The sequence below is a fragment of the Aplysia californica genome, unplaced genomic scaffold (assembly GCF_000002075.1).
Source record: "Aplysia californica isolate F4 #8 unplaced genomic scaffold, AplCal3.0 scaffold00121, whole genome shotgun sequence".
In the NCBI taxonomy this organism is placed as follows: domain Eukaryota; kingdom Metazoa; phylum Mollusca; class Gastropoda; order Aplysiida; family Aplysiidae; genus Aplysia; species Aplysia californica.
The window spans coordinates 774,915-800,257 of record NW_004797391.1 but is presented as its reverse complement, the minus strand read 5'-3'; the positions used below and the strand labels follow the sequence as shown (position 1 = coordinate 800,257).

The 25,343-nt window shown below is 42.0% G+C and overlaps 2 protein-coding genes across 3 annotated transcripts in view; both read left to right on the top strand.

The window, feature by feature from the left end:
- Positions 1-15,038, top strand: part of LOC101861116 (mediator of RNA polymerase II transcription subunit 13-like) — a 57,095-nt gene extending 42,057 nt beyond the window's left edge. The window contains exons 6-21 of one of the 2 annotated variants that reach the window (XM_035969154.1): positions 1,452-1,631; positions 2,468-2,822; positions 3,907-4,017; positions 4,601-5,722; positions 6,743-7,001; positions 7,804-7,876; positions 8,843-8,979; positions 9,579-9,663; positions 10,162-10,346; positions 10,644-10,810; positions 11,299-11,518; positions 12,307-12,415; positions 12,628-12,878; positions 13,668-13,800; positions 14,092-14,208; positions 14,833-15,038. In XM_035969154.1, coding sequence (XP_035825047.1) covers positions 1,452-1,631; positions 2,468-2,822; positions 3,907-4,017; positions 4,601-5,722; positions 6,743-7,001; positions 7,804-7,876; positions 8,843-8,979; positions 9,579-9,663; positions 10,162-10,346; positions 10,644-10,810; positions 11,299-11,518; positions 12,307-12,415; positions 12,628-12,878; positions 13,668-13,800; positions 14,092-14,208; positions 14,833-15,023 — 3,695 coding nt within the window. In that variant the 3' untranslated portion in view covers positions 15,024-15,038. Of the gene's footprint in view, positions 1-1,451; positions 1,632-2,467; positions 2,823-3,906; positions 4,018-4,600; positions 5,723-6,742; positions 7,002-7,803; positions 7,886-8,842; positions 8,980-9,578; positions 9,664-10,161; positions 10,347-10,643; positions 10,811-11,298; positions 11,519-12,306; positions 12,416-12,627; positions 12,879-13,667; positions 13,801-14,091; positions 14,209-14,832 lie in introns of both variants that reach the window. The other variant, XM_013081207.2, reaches the window with a different exon arrangement.
- A 459-nt stretch (positions 15,039-15,497) lies between these two features.
- On the top strand, positions 15,498-24,899 carry LOC118477153 (mediator of RNA polymerase II transcription subunit 13-like). The gene is made up of 13 exons (XM_035969155.1): positions 15,498-15,771; positions 16,697-16,756; positions 17,441-17,632; positions 18,095-18,318; positions 18,752-18,934; positions 19,606-19,817; positions 20,286-20,428; positions 20,881-21,032; positions 21,286-21,402; positions 21,992-22,207; positions 22,710-22,871; positions 23,485-23,594; positions 23,977-24,899. The coding sequence occupies exons 1-13, from the start codon at positions 15,552-15,554 to the stop codon at positions 24,107-24,109; spliced, it is 2,124 nt and encodes a 707-aa protein (XP_035825048.1). The 5' UTR covers positions 15,498-15,551; the 3' UTR covers positions 24,110-24,899.
- Positions 24,900-25,343: the final 444 nt, after the last annotated feature.

The window sequence follows — 25,343 nt, the reverse complement described above, 5'->3', positions numbered from 1 at the left end:
TCTCTGTGTCTCTCTCCCCCTCCCTCTCTCTCTCCGTCTCCCTCTCTCTCAAGGGAACCGGTCGTCTTGCCGGAACTAGGTCGGTGCCGGGTTCCCACACTGTGCCAGGCTGCGCTGTGACCCAGTCTCTCACACCCGGCCCGCCTGCTGTGCGTGTATCTGTGTGTGTGTGTGTGTGTGTGTGTGTGTGTGTGTGTGTGTCTCGCTGCTACACCGCGCGCACTGCACTGGCTCGCTCTGTCCCTTGTCTGTCCATGTCTGTTTTCTCCCCACCCCCCTCCCTCCATCGAAGGTGGTTGAGGGATGTTCTGGTGTGGTTTGCTTCTTCTTTCTTATCAAACGCCTATCGTCCTTTTCTCTCCCCCCTCTTACTTTGTTGCTCCCTTGTATAACCACTAATCTTCGGCACTTAGGTCTTCTTATTGTGTTGCAAGTGCTGTGAAACTTTTATTAAAACTAAAGATTCTCTCTCTTCCCCTCTCTTTCTGTTATTTCCTTTTCCTTCAATTTTATATCCCCCCCCCTCTCTCTCTCTCTCTCTCTCTCTCTCTCTCTCTCTCTCTCTCTCTCTCTCTCTCTCTCTCTCTCTCTCTCTCTCACACACACACACAAACATATTTTGATTTTGAGAGAATCTGATCAAATTGTGCCATAGTCGTAGCCTTGGTCCCTCCATAAAGAACAATCCTGACCGGCCGCAGGCTGTATCCAGTTAATGAAATGTATCAAATGGGCAATATGAACAGGGTAAACGTGGTTAATGTGTACAATTGTCTTCAAGTAGGTGTTTCTGAACTTTCTGTTTGCATTCAAGTGTGTTATGTTTTAAATTTGTTTTTCCACTGGCGAGAGCTGACCTGTCTATGGTCCAGAGAGTCTGTGTATATTCAAAAAATAGATAAATGAAACTTTCCTTGTGTTTCTATCATTGCCTTCAGTGGACTGCAGATGGTTTGGAGGGTGCCACTGGTGGTTTCTAAGTGTTTTGTAATTTTCTCTGTTTATTGGTATTGCCGTTTTCCCAACCTCTAAATGACAGTTGTTGTGCCGATGTGTGCTTCTGTTTACTCAACAAATATTGGAGAACTATGGCAAGTAGTTGGTGATAGGTCCAGTCCCTTCTTGTTACCCAACCTTTCGTGTGTTACATGGTTTTTGTGGTCCTCAAGGAAAAGATAGGGAGTTAAGGAATGGCATAGGTAGGTCATGCTTGTGTCCCCACCATTCCATCATTTTTTAAGTTAAAGGGTTTGTTTTGAGGGTTATTTTTGGCGCTTGACTTCTAAAATAATGTCGTCACATTTTTTGTTTTATATTTTCTGTTTACACAGCACATGAGTAAAGATCTTTTGTTTTGGCTTGCTTGTAAAAATGTACACGTTTTAGGGTGAAAATCGTTTTGCTTTTGGTTTACCCATAATAATATGAATTTTTTTTCTCTTCTTCCCTAGTTATTCTTGCTCCTCATGGACTGAGTGGGGTCCTGACAGGCGTTACCTACTGTGACAATGACCCAACAGGAACAACCACCAAAATGTTTTCCGACTGGGCCGGCTACTATCCCATCAAGGAGACGGCGAGGGAGGACTTGACTGGCAGCAAACTGCCCAACATGGTGGAGGTCATTGTGGGTAAGTGTCCAGCATATTTAGCCATAGATTACATTCCTGGTTCATGGAGACACCGGAGCAGCAGAGGGATGATGTTTATTTTGGTTGGTTTGGGAAGGGGAGGGGTGGTGGTGGGCGGGGTTCTATTTACTAGTTGGACCGCAAGGGTTAAAATGTCAAGTGCATTTTGCATCTTTGTTTTATTTGGATGTTTTCACTCAAAAACTGTTTTGCTTAGTTAGAGTTTAGAGCTATAGGCTTACAGGCCAAGATCATGGAGAGCTGCGGAATGATAATGTGTACATGTATTTTAGTTTTCTGTTTAGGGGTTTTGGGTTTTTTTCCCTGGAAAGGCTACAGCTGTTGGAATAACCCAGTATGTTTTGTTTCTTTATCGTTCGATTGATGTCATAGATACATTCTTTTTGTGCATTGTCTAGGAGTATTCTGCAGAGGTTCTGATTTTCTGCACTTTATAGCACTTAATGTAAAAATGGTTTTGATATAAGATGAATTATTAGATGGCATATATCCACAGAGTCAGAAAAATCTAGGTTTTGATTCTTTAATTTTTGTCACCTCTCTATGCCTGTTAAAAGGTTTACTCTCTGTTCAGTCTGTGTCAGTGACCGAGGCATGCAAGAATGCTAAGGTTTCTTACATTTTTAAAATTTCAATAGACTACTTTAACTCATTAGTCTGCAGATGGTTTTGGAGTGCCGCTAGTGGAGTCCCACTCTTGCTCTTTCCATGATTTGTTTCTGTCTGACTTTGTCTCTTTTTGTCTTCTCCAGTAAATGGCCGTTGTTTGAATCTGCTACTCTTTATTTAAACTCATTCTCTTCGCTTTTTCCCAGGCAACACCAGGATGCGGTACCCATCATGCTACGTGCTGGTGTGTGACAATGAGGACATGCACACCAGCAACAGCGTGCTGCAGCCAATGCATCCGACCTCGCTGCCTCCGCCCCACCACAGCCGCCCTGGTGCCTTTGGTCGGTCCACGTCACAGTACCAGCACTTGTCTCCTCCCGCCTCCCCTGGAGACCCACTGGTGGGCACGGACCACCATGGAATGAAGGTGGGGCCGCTGATGGCAGGCCAGGGTGATGGGCTACCCTCTGTCTCCGGCACTAAGGCTGACGTGCTGGGCTACCAACTGGCTGAGAAAGTGCGGCAGGACGCTTGCCTCAACCTGGCTGTCAATAAGAGGTTAGTGAACATGGGGGTTTTTTTTGTGTAGGTTAGACAGTCTCACAATCACAACCTTTTTGTTCTTCTTGTACTGAGCAAAAATTGATGTCTCTAAATCTTAAATGTTAATTTGCAACGAAAGTTAAATTCCTTGGTTTTGGTTGTGTCACCTTTCCTTTACGTCAGGTTTTTTTTCCCTTTGTTTTGTTCAGCCATTGTATTGTTATTGAATTATTTCGTAAAGTTATAATGTGAGTTCAAAGGCTGCAGTTTTCTGCTCTGCTCCTAAGAGTAAGGCTCAGCGTTGTAGCAACTGCTTTGGATGGTTGTATATGTGTTTCAAGAGTAACTTAAAGGCTGAGTCCTTTCCATAATTTTCCAAAAAGACGTCAAATTTTTTCCTAATCTGCCTCTGTTCTTATTTTATCAATTTTAGGTAGTCTGCTTTTGAAAATTACAGGGGGGGGGAGAAGAAATCAGCAATAGTAATTGAAAAACATTGAGGGCTACTGCCTTTCTTTCGCCATTCATGTAGATTTTACCATCTTTTCATGGTTTGATTGTTGTAAATGTGTGAAGTCAGTGAGTAAGTGATGGAACAAAATAAACCTGATAAACATTAGATTAAAACAGACAATAACAAAAATGGAGAGATTGTCACCAATGCCATGTCATGCTCATAAGTTTTGTTACAATCTTTACCTACTGTGTTTCATGAACATCTTTACTGCTGTATTGGTATTGTCATTTAGCGTCTCACTTTATCAATCACTGTACAATAATCTATTGTCATGTTTCTTGTGTACTCCATGAATTTTTTTTGTCAGCCGCAAGGACTAGCCTTTTCAAACAGATAAAAATTCAAAACAGGTTTGTCCAATTCTCTGTTAGTCACAGATGTGAGTTTGAATCCCATGTGAGAAAATTTTTTCCGTTGAGGATCTCAGTTTGTCTGCTGGGATGTTGCATCATACTTTGCTGGGGTTTGCCCTTGCTAATCAGAGTTTAAGCATCCACTCCCAAATTGATCTAAGTCTAAGTTGTGTCAGTCAGGATGTAAAATGTTTACAATCATTACAGTCATTACCCTCATGTGTTTCAGAATGTCAGACACTAACAATGTGGAAGAGGGACAGCAGCATTCCCAGCAGTCGCCTGTGGGTACATGGAACTTCACTGACCCGGCCAGTAAAGTCAACTGCAACTGTGTCAAGTATGGGACTCCCACTTTTTTTTTCTTACCTCTGTTTTTCTGTGTGATGGATGGTACATAGTTGTTGGGGTTTTGTTTCAACTGAATTTTGTATTTGGCACAGATTTTCACACCTTCATTGCTGCATGGGTTAGCCTGGTATAGCAAAGAGAGAAAAGGGGTAATAAATTTGTACAATTTCCGCTAAAATTGAAGTTTTTTTGTTTTTCTTGGGACCTGGAGCTTGAAACTTTAGTGGGTTGTCAGCTGGTGTGGTTTGTTCCTTCCTTTATTCCTATCAAACCAGGGCCGGTCACGAAGGTCAGTGGAGCGTCCTCTGACCAGCCCTGCCATGAGCGTGTTCACCTACTGCTCAGTATAAGGCCTCAGACAGCACAGTTGTGTTGTGTGTTATTCTTTGCACACATGGATGCGATTGTTCTGCCTGCTGGCATGAAAGATGATATTGTTTGTGTTATCAAAGATGGGTTTATTATGCCTAACATTTTTTGTTTGGTTATCTTAAATGCAGATTTTTGGCATAATTTCTTGTAGGCATACTGGTGAAATAATGCATCATTTTTGCTGTCTAAATTTGTCGCAGGCATCGCAAGAAAGCTCAGGGTAAAGGTGCTCTGGGTGGGAAGCACGGAAAGGGAGAGAAGCCAGACAAACTGGAGCGCCAGCTTAGTCGTCACAGTCGCAACTCGGTGCCCTTCCATCGCCGTGGCCACCAGATGGACGACCTGCTGCAGTTTGACGTGGAGGGCATGATGGCGCACAGCCTGCCTGCCACCCAGCCAAACCCGGCCTTCTGCCCCACGGGCACCACCACCATGGCCAGCAGCAGCAGCAACAGCAGCACCACCACGCCGCAGGGCCGCAGCAGCACCCCGATGCACGACAGCGTTCTCCCTGTGGACACGCCTAACTCGGCACCATCGCCGCTGGACGAGCCCCAACCCCCAACCTCCTCCACCACCATGGACCCAACCATGCCCACGCTTAGCCCGCACCCGCCCAGCAAAGTACCAGGGGATGGTAACAACCGCTGCCCCACTGCGGTGGCGGGATGTTCTGGTGCTGGCAGCGGTGAGTCTGGTCACACAGCAACGGCCACAGCGGCAGCACCTGCAGCTAATGGTGGCAACGGCAGCAATGGTGCCAACAGTGGTAGTGCAAACGGCAGCAGTATCAGTGTGAACACCACTTTGCCTAACGCTCTCGGCAGCACCAACAACGGTAGTAATAATAATTCTAGTAATATTTCGTCGTCAATGGCAACAGTGACAGTACCCAGCATTACCACCACCACCGGTGGCACAGAAGTGGTGGTGGGCGGTGCTAGTGCTCTGAACGCAACAGCAACCACAACAAACTTGTTTGGGGAGGCCTTGTCCAAAGGTGGTGGTAGCGGTGGTGGTGGCGGCGAGGACCCCTCCTGCTCCTCCTCAACTGCAGCAACAGCAGCCAAGCCCGGTGGTGGTGTGGTGGGTGTGGTGGTGCCGGGAGAGGCTCAGCAGTTCTCCTGGAGCTCCACTACCACCAAGACGGAAAGTGTGAGCCACTGGGTGCACTCGCACCAGCAGCGGGTGGTCAGCGACAAGCTGCAAGAGAGGGTGTTTGAGTCGAACTTGAAGAGGCCACACTTGCCCACCAAAGGATCTGATAGTGATTCGGAGCAGCCCGTGGATTCTCTCTACGACTTTGACACCTTGAATTTATGGCAAGTTTTGAAAAATAGTATACAATATATTTATATACAGCTCACCCTTTCCAAGACAACCTCCTATTTACGAGGTTAAATGTCATCTGAGACAGGTGGTTCTCTTGGACAGTGTCATTATATTACAAAGGCAAGGGGGAGTGTAGGAATTGTTAGTTTTTACGGGTGATTGTCTTGGAAAGTTGGCCGTTACAGCAGGTTTTTACCATATATATTCATATGTATACCCACCCAATTTTGTTGATGCCTGTTGGAAAAATTCACAATGACATACATGCATGTGGGTGGTTGGAGGGTACTGACTGGTTCATTTACTTCTGTTTTCTATCTGTTTTTTCTGTCTGTATTGCTTTCTCCCTTCACTAAATGGCTGTTATTATGTGGATTGCTTCTCTCTACTCAAAACAACTACAACTTGCATATTTACACGAGTTCAAACATACAGTAGTTAATGAAACTTTAACTCATCATTGCTGGTCATCAGTGTGTAGCTCCCTGTTTTTGTTGAATTTTTTTTTAAAGATGAAGTTAGATTGGAACAGAAGCTTCCCTCACATATATGCCTTCAAGACACTGGGCTTATAACTTTTTGTTGGGGGTCTTTCAAGAATTGGCATTTCCCTGAGATGCATTTTTCTTTTTCTGCTTTGGTCTACAACTTTTCAAATGTAATTACCAAAGTCGGTCTCCAGGTTTTGCTTCCCAGCTAGTTTTTCTTTTAGCCATACATTTTATGAATGTGTCTTTGTGTTAGAAGGTTGTTTTGGTTTGGTTGTTTTTTTAAATCTTTGTTTTGTGTTGTTTTAGTAGAGGTCAGCAAGACTACATTATTTATTCGTTGTTAAAATTTGCATTTACTTTTTCATAAATGAGAATCTATTGTCCGAATATTTCTGTGGGTGGTTCCAAAGTTTGAAACTTTCTGTTGGGCTCATAAAGGATCAATCAAAAATAGAAATTCATTGAAAACAGCTCCCATATGCACATTTGGTTAATATGAACATAATTTCTTCCCTACAGGATCAATCTACCTCTGAAAAAATGTCGCTTGGAGTCCATGGGGGACAGTATGTCTGGGGACCTCATCTCCCCTAGCTCCAGTTTTGCTTCCCACTCCCGCTTGGCCCCCATGATGCGGAGTCCCTCCCCACCTGACCCGGACCCTTACGAGTTCTCTGACGAGGCCTCCAAGGATCCCAAGACACTGACCACTAGGTCAAGGCCGAGTCGAGATGGAAGAGATGATGGAATGGCTCGCCCGTCCCCCCTTGGCAAAGTGGTTAGTGGAGATATTCCTTCGAAACCAGTGACAAACATACTGAAAAATTCTTTTATTACAAATCAGTTTGATTGGGTCTTTTTCAAATCCAGATGGCTTTAGAAGTTATTCTCAAAACAAAAGTACATGCATTTCTTGGGGTGTTTCCTTGGCACTGTAAGGTAACTATTTTAGTCATAATAATGAGGTAGTTTTTTTTTTCAAAGAAAGTATCTTAGGAAGCCATGGTTTTCCAGTTTAAGGAGGGCTGGTCATTAATATGTTAATGCTTTATGAGAGGCATAGGCACACATGTTCTCTTCGAACATGCTATTAAAGAAAATAACTTAATGCTACAAATAACATTCTTCAGGTTGAATTTTTGTATTTGTCGTGTGGGTGTTCGTAAAAATATGCGTGTGTGCCTGCTGTTTGTACTGTGTGTGTTTGCTTTTCACAGCTGTGTTGAAAAGAAACAAAACAGTGTGGCTGGTTGCGTTAATATTAAAATGTTGTACATGTTATTCTTTTTTAATGGGGAAAAAACTTTCTTCACCCTTTTTTTTCCTTATTTTTCTAGCTCGTGAATTTATTGCCTGATCAAGAATACCTTTCTTTCATTTTTTGTTTTTCCGTTCTGTATTATCGTTGCGCACTTCAGACTAGGGAGGAGGTGTCATTGCTCTATTCTCTTTCCTTTGGCACCACCGCATACTCTCTCAAACATCCCATAATCCATACTTTGTTTCTGTCGTACTGGAACATTTTTTACAAGCCATAATTTTTCTGATCTGTTCAATTGTTTCGATGATTTTTTCCCTAGGAGGAGGAAAGTCAACCAGCAGCTCGTCAAGGTAACCTGGACCCTGTGACGGTGAAGGAGGAGGCCACCAACGGTGAGCAAGGTGCTCTCCACGTTCTTACCTATAGCTGTTGTAACTCTGTGTGTCATTTTTACTCTTCTCCCCTTTGTCCCTCTTGGGAAACTGGTTTAGGAATGGATGTGTGTGTGGGGGGGGGGGTGTTGGTTGTGTTGTCAGCTTTATGTATCCCTTGAAAATTTTAAAGTCTGTTGGGAAGTCAGTCCGTGTAATGAAAATCGAGTAGGAGTAAGAGAGAAATGGAAACGCAAGGAACCCATCTCTAATTTTTGGTGTAGATATTCTGATTCAGCTTCAAGCCCCTAATTTTGATCCTTGGAAATGTTTTTTGCTTCCGAGTTACATATCATGTTTTCAGTGGTTCGTGGGAGGATTGTCGATGTGTGCATGCTGTTGTTGTACTTGCATGAGGGTTGTTGTTGGGTTGTTGTTGTTGTTTTTTTTTGGGGGGGGGGGTTGTTTTGTTGTTGTAATTTTTTGTTTTGTTTTGTTATTTAAAAAAAAAATTGTACAATGAGATAGAGCTTGCACATCAGTGCTTTGATTTAGTGTTTTCGTCAATTTTAAATTTTGTTGCCTTTGATTAGAAATATCAGGGCAGTTGATGTCAGCAAATAAGCCCAACTCCTGTTTCAAGGATGAAATGTTTCTCTCTCTGGTCCCTGACAAGTTTTTCTGAATGTTCTATGTAATGAATTTGTTCAGTATGACCTCTCGTCATTTAGACTGCCTTTTCTTTTCTTTCCTTGTCTTTTTCTTTTTAGAAAAACAGATTGTTGATGAATTGTCAGCTCCTCCTCCCTATCAGCATTATTGTTATGAAAAGCTAATAACGAAATATTATGGCTTCTGTCCTCGATGTAAACTACATTGACAAGTCAAATCAAAATGAATGTTTGATTTTCACTGTGTTGGTGTTGTGTGTCTGTACTGTATTATTCAGGGACTATTAACTTGCACTCCTGTGTCTTATGTCCTCAGATTTGGCCCAGCTGTCCTCTCCACTGACCCCCGGAGGCAGCCTGACAAGGGAACGGGACCTGAGGGTCAAGGGCATAGCGCAAGACCTCCAGCAGATCTTCCAGTCAGATTCCTCCGAGGAAGATGAGGATGGTGGGGTAAGTTATCGCCTATTGTTCATATAACCATGTCTTAGTGTGGCTTTTTCAGGTGGTTGGAGGGCACCATTGGTAGGTTATTCTTTACCTTCTTTCTGGTGTTTATTTCCATCTGTCTTGCTCTTTCTCCGCTCTAGATGACCATTGTTGTGTTTATGTTCTCTTTACTCAGTCTTCAGTCTCTTTCACTATTCTCTTAAATCGTTGATGTGAAATTCTTTAAAGTAGAGGAGTAGAGGACTTAGTCCTTCCCCACTGGGAAAGGTTTACTTTACATTTTTATTTATCTGTCAGTGGCAATATTTTGCTACTCCTTCTGTTGCTGACAATTGGACAAAAGTGTATTTTTAAAAAAGGAGAAATCAACTGGTATGGTTCAGATCTCTTGGCTGGCTACTGTTTCTCAAGCAGGGTTGTCGATGTTTTCTAGTGCAGTTTTGTCTCCATTGTTTCACTTGTCCAGAATGTTCATTCTTTCACATGCTATTTTTAAAGTCTTATGTTCACCTTGATTGGGTACAGAGGACATTTGTTATTGTTCCAGCAACTGAATGATTTTGTTGTTGGAATGAATGCATTTTGGGTTGTTTGTGTTTCAGGCCTTGGACTCTGGAGTGGGCAGTAAATCAACAGATGACCAGACAAAACTGACACGCATACCCAATGGTTCACTTGGTGCTTTGGGTGAGTTGATTACCTTTTGAAACACCATTGCTGACTCTTTTCTCACACAGTATGCGCATTGTTTGTTGTTTGACATCTAGTGACTTTGCACTGGTGAGGATGCTTGTTTTAGCATGTGCATTCAGAAAAGGTCAGTCGCTACAAAATCAGTGACTAAAGAGTATACTTGAAAAGTGATATGTATAAGTTTCAAAGTGAAGGATTGTTCGTGGATTATGTACTTCATAGGTCTTGGAATTCTGTCTTTTCGGATGATCATCTTGTTTGTGGGAAGTGAATATATTTGCTTACGTTGGGGGAAAATTAATTCAAATGATTTTTATTCACTTTGTACAGCAGTTCCAACGGGAGTTTCTCATTTTTCTAAGATGATATGTTTTGCCCAGTAACTAGGATGCCAATTGTTTCCTGAACAAAGTTCACTAGACTGCTATTCAACATATTACTGCTAGACCTTTAACACTGGTTTTCAACTGTATTGATGTTTTGATGTTGCAGCACCTTTGGACCTGGCCCGCATGTACCCAACGCCTCCTTCCCACGAAACGAACAAATCTCACTCGCCGGAGACCATGACAGAGAGCACAAACGAGGCCATGCTCACTGGTGGCTCGATAGTGGCTTTTCACAACACAGTGGAGAGCTCAGTTCCTTCTGTGGTGGACCCTATTACTAATGTCAAGGTGAGTTCCATTCCTACTGCCCAGACAAAAAGAGTCTGGTCAACTGATTTCCGGTGTCCCTGAAATACCATAGAAAGCTCTAACATTTTTATAATGTGATTTAAGAATTAGTGGAAGTGCCATATTTTTGCAATTTGCTTTTGTGTATCCTTATAACAGGGTTTTTTTATGGCTCTTATTTAAAAGTGTCACAATGATGTGCTGTTTTGTTAATAACTTATTGGTGTCAAGTGACAAATTATTCTAAAAAATGATGTGTCTGAAAGTGGCATAACCTGTACTTTGTTCCATTTTCAGTGCGATGTCTTTGTGCCCGCCCAGACTATAGAGGCTGTGGGCTCCAGCAAATACTCTGCCGTAGAACTGCCCAGTGGTCAGCTGTCACCTGTGTCCACTGTGCAAGACTACAAACCCTCGTGGAACATGAGCATGCCCATGATGGATGTCCAGCAAGCTCATAGAACGTGAGCACTCAGCTGTTCCTTGCTCTCTCTTGCTTGGATCTTTTTGTTACAAATGCTTGCTTTCTCTTATTTTTATGGGGGGGGGAAAAATAATAATCCCAAAACAAACAAAAACCAGACCAGATTTCGATTTCAGATTTTTTTCAATGGTTTTTTTTTTTATTATTTTTTTTTGTAAAGAAAAAATTATTAAAGGCACCTTTGATCGTTTTTAAAAGTGACAACATGTCATTTAGGCTCCTGAATTTTGTGATAGTTTTTTTTATTTTTTAAATTGCCATTGTGTAATAAAGTCATTTAAACATCTGCCACAAAATAATGGGGGAACAGTTTATTTGTAAGGAGTCCAAAGGAGCAAGACTTACTGACGTTTACATTATGTTGTTTTGCATATTTTCTGTCCAATAAACAAATTCGTTTTGTGGTTAGTGCTTTTCTCAAGGCAGAAAGTTCACGAAATGCTCTCCTTCCCTCCATCCCCTCCGCAGCCACTATGTGAACATACCCAGTGTAGAGAACATCTCCTCCATCCGCACGGTGGGCTCGGGGGCAGGCATAGATGCCAGTCCAGCTATCTACAACAACAGTCAGCAGAGGACGCCCTTGAGCTATGCCGAGCTGACCTCACCAGCCTCAAACTCTTCCTCCTACCTCAATAAAACCAACAATTCCATTGATAACCATGGCACCAATAGTCAACTGCCAGAGGTAATTTTTGTTGTTGTATGTAAAAGGTGTATTTCTTATACGTAAAGTTCTTTTTTCTTCTCTTTCTTTCTTCCCTTTTTTTTTGTGTGTGTGTGTTCATTTCTGATATCGTTCTGTTTTTCAGAGATGATCTTATCCCCACCTGGGGCGGTGCCACTGACTGAAGTGTCTTTAGGCCTTTCCTAAAGGGGGGACATTTCTCGTTCTAGTGCACTGTAGAATTGTAAATGGGCTTATGTAACAATGTCATGTTCATAATTGTGCCTGAACTACAACAGGGAACTGCTGCTTTTTCTTTCCTAATCCTTACTATCATCATTTTCCTCTACTTCTTTTGTATGTTTGTCACATTCTTGTGACCCGCTATTTCCGGGGTGCCTTGATAGTCGAAACAGACTATGTGCTGCTGAAGCTAGAGAGGTGAGAAGAGTAAGTTTGATTCCCTGTAAGGACTTGTCTGTTGACATCCATCCCTTGGTGCTCATATGACCATATGCAGTTGCAAGTGCCGTAAAACCTCTACTAAAACTAAAAAGAGATGATCTTGTGGGTAAATTTATTTTTTCCTTCTTTTGTGGTGTTCATGTCTTAAGGTGCACGTCTTTAGTGTTGGGTTCTAGTTTTGTTTTACTCCGCTGTTTACACAATTTAGATTATTTTAAAAGTGACCATAGCTTGGACTACACAAAATATAGAATTTGATAGTTTGGTTAGCTTTCAACAGATGTGCATGTTCAAGATGTCTACGTACATACTTTTTACTCACGTTTTTGATTTTTTCTTTGCAGGCCAACAGTTTGTTGTTGAATGTGTTACTGTCGGACTCTTTCCTGAACCTCTTCAAAGATCACAATTTTGACAGCTGTAACATCTGTGTGTGCAATGTAGACATCAATGGTGAGTAGACTGGGGAATGGCATGTGGGACTTGTTTATTAGCACTTGTCCTGAAGTAATAACACGTTCACCTATGACTGGGGAAAAAATGTAATAGCCTCAAATAAATTAACTCTTCTGTCCTGTCCATTTTTTTTTTTTCATGTAGAATTGATATTGCTGTAAGTTAAAGCTAAATCTTAAATGGGCCTTCCGTCTTGTTTGTGTCTCCAGGCAGCGATGTGAGTGTGTACCTCCCAGATACCAGCAAGGGCTCATCCTCAGGGTACAAGTGTACCTGTGCTTTCAGCGCGGCCATCAATCGTCGCTTTGGCTATGACTCTGGCCTCTTCTACGAGGACGAGGTGGAGATCACTGGTTATCGCCACGACCGTTATGAGGTGCGCAAGCCGCCGCTGGCCCAGCCCAACTCCCCCAAGGCCAGTGGAGACGCTTCTTCTCGGACAGAAGACTTAAACCCTCAGGTGAGTCTGCTCGATAAATAAGGAGGGGAGGAAATTGCATTCCCTTTTGCATGAACAAGTGATGGATTTTTAAGATAGAACTTGTTTTTCATTTTTTTTTCCCCCTGTGGTTTTGTTATTAACCAGTGGAATTGGGGTGTTATTGGTTCTCTCTGTACTGTCACTCATATTTGAGTTAAAGTTGTTTTTTTTTTTTGTTTTTTTTCCCCCTACTCCTTCCTTAAGTTTTCGTCCTTTTGACATGAAACTTCGGAGGGATATTTGCGAAAACAATAACACTTTTCCATTGGCAAGCGATTATGCAACCTAAATTTAGAAGAAAAAATTTTTGTACTTTGGGAAAGTTCTCACTTTTTTTTCTTTCGCACTCATTGAAAAAACTTGCTGTTACTCTGATAGGGTCTGGTTCAAGTATACTCTCACCAAATTTGCCAATTTTGGTAAGTAAATAAGAAAGCCTTTGGGATTTGAAATTCCATTGTTTATTTTCAAGATGGCGGCCGTTTCCATAGCACTTGCTGTAACTATGCCAAAATTAATTTGCGTATCAAGAGATTTTACAATGCCTAACTTATATGTGTACTTAGATTTGATCTTGGGCAACAAACATAGAAAATGGTCCTCGAGGGTAGCTCCTCCCGTTAAGCATGATTGATTTTTTGTAAATAGTTTGAATAACAAATAGATTCTCAGTGCTTTGTCCTGGCTTTGTGTTTCAGAAACCAAACTTTGATGGTTTTTATGAAGCTGTTTTGTAATTATTTTTTATCTTATGGAAACTTCTTTCAGGTTCTACAGCAGCTGTTAGATCAGTACGCCTCCCCATTCCTGTCTTGTGTGGGTAGCCACCACCTCAGCACACTCAGCATGGCTGCAGACACCAACTACCAGACCAGCTCTATAGATCTGTTGCAAATCAGGGGTAGGTGACAGGGAGTCATCCTGTGTGTTGATTATAAAGATGGAAAAGGAGATTTGGGGGGTTGGGGGCTCTCTCTATTGATACGAAATCTAAATATACATCACTAAATTAGTCTTTACATCAAAACAGAAATTTCTTTATCTAAAAAGATTCTGAAGAGTTACGTACATGTACTATGCCAAATGTAGGTTCTTTCTTTATTGGTTCTTGATAAATTTTAATTGCCCAAGTATAACCTGGGTATGAGATTCTGAGTGTTAATGTGTGATATTGTGTGGGTGTGTTCCCTAGATGCCAACGATGTGGTGTGCCAAGCCCTGGAAGTGGCCATGGACCACTGCTTCTCCAATAGGTTTGAAGATCACGCCCCCAAGGCAAACTGTCTACACAAGTGGCCTTACCTCAGGGGTGAGTTTTTTTGCCTGTGTGTCGGCTTTTTGTCTGTTCTTCCAGCATGTAAGTATCCACTCATGTGACTGAGGACTTACTACTTGGTCTTTCTGTCATCTAATTGGTTGCAAAGTTCTGTTGCCTGTGATATTGTTAACTAGTAGTTTTAACTGGTTTTTATAGTTTTTATGACTTTGTGGTTGGTGTGAAACGGCTTGCTTTGCATTCGAGAAGGGCACATTCCTATAAAGTCATTGTTTCTCTGGAGATTGAGAGTTTTAAATAAAGAATTAAGCTGTAGTTTGTAGTATGATTATGTAGTTAAAACTAACATAATCTAGTCTTCCCAGTTGCTTCTTACATGACCATTTATGGGAGGGTTTTTGTGTTTTCATTATGAATATAGTCATTTGTGGTCCCAGGCTTTCTTACGACAGAAGCAAACTGAAGTCATTGTAGCATATCTTTGCTGTCACAAGAAAATTGAGTGCTTAACTCCAATTTCTTTCGCTGGCTATTTAAAACATGGTAAAACGAAGTCCTTATTTTTTCTATCAGCATCAATGATATATTTTTCTTGTCAAGTTGATGAGTTTTTTCTCTCTCTGAATTCTCAGCAACTCTCCATTTATCTATTGTCAGGTGCCAGCTGTGTGCCCAGCAACTCCCAGGACATGATCCAGTGTCTGAAGTCACTGCACCCCATCCTGCAGAACGCCATCCAGAACAAGCGCGTCACACGGCTCTGGGAGAACACCTACAAGCTGCAGGGACCTATCAGCTGGAAAGACTTTCACGAGCTGGCCGGTCGTGGTAAGTGCTGTCAGTTTTGAATAATCGTCTTTTGAGCCTTGGCGTGCGCCCTCCCCTCAATCTCGTATGACTTTTGTGCTGAAATTTCATTGTGTGAACTACTAGATTTGCACCACTGCTTTCTGAGTGGGCTGAGGAGTAATGGTTAAGTGCGCCAGGTACATACGGTAAAACCCCAGAACATGATCCAACGATGAAGAAATTGCAATTTGCAACAAAAGTATGACAGGGTTCATGTATTGTTGTCAGTAGTAGTGAGGTTTTCATTGGGGGGGGGGGGGGGGGGTTTAGTTTTTGTGTGTGTGTCAGTATACAGTGAAAATTGTCTGTTGTTATTGGAAGAAAACAGTGGCTGTCTTGCGCAGTGTAATTATAATGTCCTACTTCTTTACCTTCTATTTTTTTTTTTTTTTTGTCTGTCAGTCCACCTTGCTCGTTCCCAGCTCTAAGGGACTGTTGACACCTGTCTTTATATCTTCATACGAAAACTACTCAAATTTCCTATTTTGTCTGCACAGGACAAGCAGTTCCTCGAGCCCTATGGACGCATGCGAGACGTTTTGTATGTGGTGGTTGCCCCTGACAATGAGATGGTGCTCAAGCACGTGGTCTCCTTCTTCAAGGAGCTGAGCACAGTGTACGAGATGTGCCGGCTGGGTCGACACTGCGCCATCAGCAAAGTGCTGCGCGACGGGGTGCTGCGCGTGGGCCGGAGTGCTGCGGCCCGGTTGATGGACGAGCCTATGGACGAGTGGTTCACCATGCTGGGTATGTTTCTGGGAGCTTATAATTTCAATTTTTATATATATGTTTTGCAGCCTTATCAACACAACTTAAATTCATAACTCTCTGAACCCTGAGTTTTTTCCACCGTTTCCCAGAGTCTTTTCTGCAGTCACCTAAATTTGGTGCACTATGTCTCATTATAACCCCAAAAGCCTGCCTCCAACTTCTAAACGGCGGCAACAAAGGCTTATTCATTAGTTTAAAAAACTTGGATTGGGAATAGTTTTGAAAAACAAGCAAACAGTAGCACTAAATAAAACAAAACAGTTGTCACTGGTATCGGACACTCCCAGCGTCCGATGGGATTAGGGTTATTACTGCCGGTCCGATGGGGTTTAAAGAGTTATGGTGGCAAGCTGATTTAACCTGCCTGTCAGATTCCGTCCAGGCTGAGTGGATTCCAGAATCCCAGGAAAATATATAAATACACTATAAAATTACTTCCCACCTCTAGAATTGCACGCACGGAGATGAAAAGCATAACCATTACCCTAATGATGTTGTTAAAGAGCAACAGCATTGGGAAATACTGTTGATCCCCTTCAAGACGATCACACTTGGACATGTGGCACACTAGTTTTATTTCATTTGAGTTCAACAATAGAGAAAAATGTTTCATGTTCATTCATGCATTGCTGCCTTTGTGCAATCAGATAGTTTGTTTCAGATTGTTTTTTAATTTTTGGACAGTAGGTTATTTCTTGAATCGTAGGTAAATGGCAAGTATAAAGGTGTGTAACTATTTGAAAAATTCATCAAGTTATTTTTCTTTATTGAAAACAGCTGTAATTTTGATGGTAAAAATTTTGAAGAACTTTCCTTTCATGAGTTCTCATCAGTGCTTGTATTGACATTTTCCTATCTATTTACAAGCTGAGGTGTTAATACATTCTTGATGTCTCTACAGGTGATTCTAGTGTTGCATCAAAACTGAAACTCTACGCCCAGGTTTGCAAGCATCATCTTGGTGAGTGGTTTCCTATAGTTGCTACATAACTGAATCAGTATTGAGGTACTTCTCCTTTGACGAGTAAGGTATTTTGTAATTTGTGGGAAACAAAATTGTATTTTGTTTTTTGATGAAAAGTAAGCTCTTTCCATCATTTTTCTGGTATTATTTTATATCGTCAAGTATTCTCAAGTGCACTGCTGTAATGATTGGCTTTCTGTCAAAGTAGACTATCAAATCACGCACTTGAGTGTACAATAAATCATGAGGATAATGAAAGTGTGATTGCTTTTGTGGCTATCTGTGCCTACTCTCTCAAACAAAGTGGAAAGGAAAGCAATTACTCTACTCCATGGAGGAGGAGAAAATGTTCAGGTGCCTTCGTGTGGGCACTGTTCTTGTGTGGGCAGTTCTTTTTTACTTTCTTTTTTTTTTCAGTGTTACTTTTGTCTTACCCCAACTGTCAGTGTGATGTTTCTACAGCACAATTTAGGTAATTTGGGATGGGGACGCTTTGTCACTGCTTATGGGAGCCAACCAGGACTGAGTGGGATACAAGATCCCACACCTACTGAATGATGAAGAGCCCAACCATTGCATCACAAATGCCAGTTTGTCAGTAATATAGCATTGTTGTTTGAGTTTCTCTGACATTTTAGTAATGGTATGAGTATAGACATAGTCGTTTCTCTCCATCTGCAGCTCCCATTCTGTCTGCACCCAACCTGGACAAGAGCATGTTTGACCAGGGCTCTAGCAGCTCACACAAGGCCCAGTTCAAGATGCCTGAGCCAGCACCGGGCAGCACTCGGCCAGCCACTCCAGACAGTCAGATGAACTCGGGGGCTGGTGGTGGGCCCAACTCTCAGGGGAACCTAGGAGATGATGGGAAAGGTGAGGTCGTCCTGCCCTCCTTACAACTTATCACCCTGTTATTGTATTGTGAACTCAGAATGCAGGAAAGTTTTCTGTAACTTTGACTCCATCTTGGGAGTACTTTTTGGTAGGGATTGATTTTTACTGGTGGATTTGTAACAACAGAACAAAGGGTTTTTTTCTAACCATTTGTTGGTTTTCGGGGGGGGGGGTCTGTTTTATGTAGAATGTACGATAGTTTTATTTAGTGAAAAGAATGCTAAAGACAGTCCTCTTTTGTATGGGTCAGAGTAACCTTCACCTCTTACAGGGGGAAATTATGTCTTTGAAATACTTATTATTACTTTAGCTAAATTTAAAATATAATAACATTAAGGGGTTTACTTTGGGTTTTTTAAAACATGAAGTAAAGGAATGTGAAGGTTGTTTTTTAAATGATTATTGTGAACTTTAATTTTTTTTTTTACAAAATCTTTTTAGACGGTCAAGGAGATGGTGGTCAACAGCACAAGGATGGACAGCATGATGGCTCTGATGGCACAGAAGACAACGGCTCCTCCCCAGGCATAGTGGTCTATCTGGTGGACCCATTCTCCTATGGCCACGACAGCGACCCCATCTCTAGGATGGCCATGATTGGCTTGCTGCGCTGTTACCAGCAGATGGTCTTGCCAGACCACCTGGCCAGTAATCTGAGCTTGCAGGTGAGTAACACTTTGTGGTTAATGGTTTTTCTTTTTGATTTGGAGAAAGGAATGCTTAAAAATGTATTATTGTTTTTTTATAATAGAAAGGCATGCTTTGTGTTTTATATTTGCAAGAGGCATTATCTTCCTCTCTGAGACTGGTATGAGTTTTCTTAATTAAATTTATCCTGTCCTCATGGAATTTCTATTGATTATTGCCACATGGACAGCATATGAATTTGCCCGTGTCTTGACAATTTGTCAATGTGAAAAGCCATATGCCTTAGCAAATTTCAATGTTTCTGGTAAATAATTTCTGCTTTATTACTAAGAAGTTCTATGTGACAGTCAGAGGGGAAAAACTTGTTAATTATCATGACGATATTTTAAGTAATGACCAATGTTTACAGTTCAGTTGTGGCTGAAATGATTTTTTGTTTGTTTTTGTTAGCTGATCCCCCTGCGGACCATCCTGGAGCACAAAGAAAGTGCCAGCAAGCTGCAGATTCTCAAGTCCATTGCCTTCTCTGTGTTCACTGCTTCTAAGTGGACGCTTGGACACAGCGTCATGGGGAGGTCCCTCACAGGCTTTGGACCTGCTGCTGCCGCTGAGGAAATTATGAAGAGGAAGGCGGTAAGTACTTCTGTGGACTAAAGAGAATGCAAAGATAGCTTAGTTGGTATCATGCTTAACTTCAGTACAGATGACACTGGTTCTTAAATCTTAGGAGATGTTCTTAACCTTTGTTGGTTGAGCAGTTCTCACACTCCTCTACCCTCTTGGCTCTGTCCTTTGGATCCCTCTTCATAAACATCCTTGCAGAATTGAAAGGGCCGCAAAATGATTTGAAAATCCATACCATACCTACCATAAACTGAGATGAAGTGATGGAATGTCACAGGGCAAGTTATGTATATCCTTGTATAGCAGATAGGGGTCTTGATCCCCCCCCCCTACACCCGCTGGTGTAAAAGAAATGTTCATATCTTTGAACAAATACATTTCGCAAGTTGAAAGTCTTTTCCTCTATGGTTGTTTCTTAACCTACTCCCGCTTTTGCAGAATTCATGCTTTAAACTGAATTTTTAAGGGAAAGAAAGGGAAAAAAACAACTAACAACAACTAGCTGCAGTGGAAATACGTTGAAGAAAGCTGCATGATGAGAAAAAAAAAACACAATAAAGATAATCACCTTCTCATTGTATAAAGAGACTTTATGTGCCTCGTCCAGCGGTCTTCTATACAAATCTGTCACAGTTTGAAATGAATCTAGAAATTCTCATATGTGACTTGGAACATTTCAGGCGGAAAACTTAAGGCTATACAGTCCTCCTTTCATCCTTGCTTCGACCAAGTCTCGGCAGAACCAGATCATGGAGGCCAAGACAGACCAGCAGACGGTGCTATTCTGTGGCTACTGCCTGTCGGAGGACCAGAGGTGGTTGATGGCCGTCTGCACTGACGACCGGGGAGAGCTCATGGAGCACAGTACCATCAACATTGAGATTCCCAACAGGTAGGTCATGCTTTTCAAGCTGAAGTGTAAGCTCTTAAAGATTTTGTCTTGCTTTGTGTTTACAGCATCGGAATTGTGTGTTGATTATGAATGAATGCATTTCACTTTTTTTTGTTTTTTTGTTATGGCTCTTTGGTGGTATAAGATTGTGTTCAGAGGATGCATTCGGAGTCCCTGCATGTGCTGTCCTCAGAGTAAGTTTATACGACTCACTTTTATCCCACCATATTATGAGCCTTTACTGGTTTCTAGAATTGTTTAGTTGTTAAATCGTTTTAAAAAGATTGAATTATTATGGGAACTAAAATGATGAATAAATAGCTGCTTGTGTTGCCTCATTGTTATTCCGTTTTTATCTCTTTGGGGGGGGGAGAAACATGCATTGAAAGACTTAAAAATTAGGGACTTCAACCGACATATGCACTTCCTATTTTTTCCTGCTGACAATGCACACTTTTATTTTTGCAGGAATCGTAGGAAAAAGGCCTCAGCTCGGCGCCCTGGTCTGCAGAAACTGTGGGACTTCATTTTAGGGGTTGTCGCCCTCACGTCTCACCCATCCCGTCTTGTGATTGGTCGGTTCGGACGCATGGGACATGGAGAACTCAAAGGTAAACTGTGCTATATTTTTTAGTCTTCACAGGTCTTTTTGTGTAGTTTTGTAAATGGGACCCCTTGGGGTGTCTTGGCTTTTTTTTTTTTATTAAAAAAATAAGTGAACTCATTCTGTACTGCAGATGTGTAATTACAGTTCTGAAAAAGACTGTTGTAAGGAATGAAGAGGGTGAATTATGAAAGTAGCCATGTTTTTCTGTAGTCATTTGTATGTAGGGAATAAGCTGGCAGTGTCAAATAAAACTTTTGATAAGGTGCTTTGTGTGTGTGTGTGTTTATTTGGGTGTTTAAGTATATATGAATTTTTTTTTATTTTTGTAAATCTGTAATGTTTACCTTTGGGGCTGATAGTTTGCAAGTTGTCAGCAGTCTTGCCAGTGTCTTCAGTTGTTCTTGTAAGATTGAAAGTGGGGTTTTTATCCTTTTGTTTCCTCTTCCTATCCCCCAGGCTGGTCTGGTCTACTGAGCAAGAAGAACCTACAGAGTGCCTCGCGGCGCTTGAAGGAGATGTGTGGTCAGTGCTCCGTCATGGGACCCACTGAGGTGCCCTGTGTCCTGAGTGCTTGTCTCGTATCCATGGAAACACATCCTAGCTTCCAGGTTTGTCTTCTTTTTTCTTCACTTGTGATGGATGGCTTATGAAAATTTTGTGACTGATATGCTGTTGTGTAAGTTCGGGAGTTCTTTGTTATGGGGAAAATGTGATGAAATGGTTTCTGTTTTAATGTATATTTTGTAATGTGGAGCCTTTTGGAATTTGTTCAAACATTGTGTCTTGTGAGATTTTCAGAATAACTCTGTGCAGATTTTCACCGGATAACATACATACAATTCCATGACTCTCTCCGTGCAGGTGGTGGTTGATGCTATGAAACAGGAGGAGAAACAGAGCAGCAGCATTCCATTACAGACACCTCGTGATGCCAGCGTGACCCACATTCTGGTCTTCCCCACTTCTGCCACCGCTCAGGTCAGCTATCTGCATTAATTATAGATGTTTAGGACTCGTTTCTGAACAAGACATTCTTTAGAAATCGACTTACGTTATTAAACATCTGTCTTGATTTGTATCGAAGATTTTATAGATTATTTACAAGATAATTCACTCTTCTATTTTACATTCTAAGAAAATATGTCATTAACGACGTAAATATTACAGGTTGATAATTTTTCTATAGTGAGTAATGTATGGTGTACACTTCACTCACAGTATGAGCACAGGTTATTCTAAAAGCAAAACAAAACCAATTACTGCTGTCTCTGCCTGTGGGAATAGCTATTAAAACATGATTTGATTGTTTTAGGAAGCTTATTTTAGAGATTGAATCATCTTATGGTACTTTAATATTTTTCCCCCCCCTGGTAACCATAAGTCTGATATATCCACTTAAAACTTGTGCTTTATCTAGAGTGCAAGTGTCGGGCTGAGTTATACTCATTTGAATAGAAAGGTTTAAAAGATATGTTTAAAATATCTTTTTTGCACCCTTTATGAATTAAGAATACTGTTAGCAACTGTAACCTCTTCAAGCTTTACATTTGTCTTTTTGCTACAACAGGTGAATGCCAACCCTCTGCAGCAGGACCCCCAGAACGACTTCACCTCTCATTTAGAACTAGATGATGTTTTCTCCGACATCAACCAAATGGGGGAGGACATGGGGGGCTTCCTGGACATATTTGGCGACAACTTTGACGCGCCGACCACCAGCCCTCCGGTGTCACCCACAAGCAACACCAACAGGCCGTTCTCAAAGACAAATGGGCCTTCAGCCGTAAGTAGTTGCACCTTCTTCAGCCACCTCCAGCCAGACACATTGATCTGTCACTTACACAAAAGTTTGGGTGAAAATTTGCAAAACACTTGTTCATGTTTTTTTCTTGAATTGGCTTATGGAAATGTTTTGTAACGCAATGCTGTTCTTTTCTAATGTGCTGAGAATCGTCATGGGGGCACATGCTAGACTACTGTGCGGATGGTTGTGATTTGAATCCCAAACAGGGTGTTCTTTGAAGTGGGCTGTCAGGGTGGACTTAAAACCTGTAGCCACACATTGAAAGAAATTTCCATGCTATTAGTCAAATTACTTTATTAAGGAGTTTTGGTAGATTTTTAGCTGATTCCTTGTAAATGCTGATGTTATGGTAGAGGCTGTTTTTAAAAAATGGTATTCTTCTAGTAATTGCATTAAAGGGCTTTGCTTGTTATTAACCCTACTGGTTGTACCTATGGACTTGATTGTTTGCTGACAAGGTTGCATTGTGTTGTGTGCACAGAGCCTGACGGAGAACCTGCTGGACCCCCAGGACGATGTGAACCTCCTCCAGCAGCCCCTGGCCATGGGCTACTACATCTCCACTGCCCCACCGGGCCCACTGCCCAAGTGGTTTTGGTCAGCCTGCCCGGAGAATGAGTTTACCAATCCTCATGTCTTCAAGGTAAGGCTGCCGCATATATACTACTGTTCACCTCATCTCATATTGGTGTGGGTTTGCTGTTGTTTTTTTTGGTGAAATCTGTGATTGAATGCATCATGTCTCTTGTCTGTTGATTTTTTGCGTAAATTGTGAGGTTTTGTGTAAATGTTTATTTTTGCAGTTTTATTTTTTGGGTGGTGTTGGGTTGGGTTATTTCTGTTTGTCTTGCTAAATGAATTGAAGTCGGTATGTCCTAAATGCTGCTATCTGCCGAACATAAAAAGTCTTTATTTCGTAAAAGTGTCGCCCTGCAGACTAGCTATTCTTATTCATCAGCCATTAGTGAATATATCATTTGAAAAGTTGGCAGTATTATAAAGTATCCCCACAGAGAGAAAGCCATTTTACTGTCGAATTGATAGGAGAGGCAGTTGATGAATATTTTTGGGCTTCGTGTCACTGATTTCTGACCTGTGAATGCTTCCAAAAAATTGACAATGCTGGGGAATGAACCAAGATCTGTTGGGTAATATTGATAAATTGTTGAGTGCATAGAGTCTTTTTTCAAGAAGACTTTGTGCCTTGTAAATGCAGTCTATTAATCTGTTATTATTTCTCTTCTGTGGTCTCTCAGTCTGCTCTGCACATCAACGAGTCCTCCAAACACGACGACTTCCTGCACAAGACCGACAACAGGAGCAAGCCGCACGCCCTGGACTCACACATGACTTGTGATGTGCTCAGGTACCTAACCTTTCATTTTAAATGTTTTCATTTTGTCTTGTAGACGTGCGCCAGTCTTGTAAGCCACCACTCGTGTGGAATTCTTGACAAAGTGACAGATTTTTATCTCAAGTAGAGAACATTGTCGAGGTTGTAAGAACAAAAATTTACTCCACTGAGTTTTACTTGCCCAGTAAAGGAAGGCCTAAGAGAGATGTTCTTTTTTTCTTGCAACAGTTATGAAATTATTTCCATCGTAAGATGATGGCTAGCCCTTAAAGTTTTGTAGAGCTCTGTTAGGCTTACGGTATTTTTTTTAAATTTTTGGAAAAAAGTTCTATGATTTCAATATCCTGTCTCATTGAGAATTGTAAATTAAATAATTTTTTGGTCACCCCACCAGGTATGTGTTGGAAAACTACAACGCCCTCTCCTGGCTGACCTTTGACCCTGTGCTCAACGACCGCCGCTCTTGCCTGCCAGTGCACTTTGTGGTGCTCATGCAGCTATACCATGCCCTCAACGCTTTCGTGTGAGCGTCGCACAAGACACAGACTGATCTGTTTGTCCCTGCGGAGCGGGGAAATTCACCCACTGGTCTTTCACTCATATACAGGATGTGAATGGAAGTGGAGAGAAAGAGAGAGAGAGAAGAATGGAAAGCTGGTGCCCATTGTGGAGACCTGTATATCTTCAGTGCATCGGTTTCCATCTGCTCTTGTCTTGTGTGTGCCGATGGGCCTGACAGCCACAATCACAGCCATGGCTGGAGAGAACGAGCGTCTTGTGTCCCTGAAGCATTTCAGTAGAAAGTGCTGAATCCGTGCTATGAGAAGCGCAAGTCCACAAATGTGCAGAATCAAAGGAGAGGCTTCCGATTGGTTCTCTTCCACACAGACACGTACAGCCTTCACCTTGCTGGACTTACTGAGCGCTATATATGCGTGTGTGTGTGTGTTTCTGCCTGCGGATAATGATGTGGTGGTGTGAACAGACTGTGATGACACTTTTGTTCTTGACATGGACAGGGGGGCATGGACATGAAGTTTTCTCTACAGCTTGTGAGCACTGATGTATGTGTTCAGGTGAGAGGAGTAGGAGGAGATAAGTCAAAGGGAACAGTTCAACAACACCCGTCCTGTTGTTCTGCTGGTGGTGGCCTGTGGGTTGTGACCCTTACACTCTACCCAGCCTCTGCCCTGACTGACTTGCTGTTTGCTGAGGTACTCGCTCTTCCTCTTTTGTGTCCTTTCTCTCTTCTCTCTCTCTTCTCTCTTCTCTCTCTCTCTCTCTCTCTCTCTCTCTCTCTCTCTCTCTCTCTCTCTCTCTCTCTCTCTCTCTCTCTCTCTCTCTCTCTCTCTCCCCCCCCCCCCCTTTTCTCTCTCCCACACCTTCTCAAGCACCCTCCCAAGCTCCCTCAGCTGCCACGAGTTTCGGAACTGAGTTCTAGTCTGCTGGCCCTGTTGTCAGTGTACTGATATTTGCTGCCTGTCAAAAAGAGTGACATCGTATTGTTGAGGAAGGGAGAACTTCCCTTGGAAATATTTCCTGATCATTGAGTTTTCAGATAAGAATGCTGACAAATAGAACATTGAATTCCGACACTCAAAGAGAATCATAAAAGAACAAAAGCGTTTCCTCTGGGATGTCAAATGAAACGTAGTATCATTAGGGAGCAGGATGTTGCTTTGGATTGAGAGGAGAAGAAAGCTGTAGTAATCTTGCAGTATGACAAGCAGAATGACAGGAGATGCATAGAGACCACAGACA

Coding starts and splice junctions, on each gene's coding strand:
- LOC118477153 (XM_035969155.1), top strand. CDS start 15,552: ATGCGAGACGTTTTGTATGTGGTGGTTGCCCCTGACAATGAGATGGTG. Junction 15,772..16,696: donor CGAGTGGTTCACCATGCTGG/GTATGTTTCTGG, acceptor ATGTCTCTACAG/GTGATTCTAGTGTTGCATCA. Junction 19,818..20,285: donor AACATTGAGATTCCCAACAG/GTAGGTCATGCT, acceptor TTATTTTTGCAG/GAATCGTAGGAAAAAGGCCT.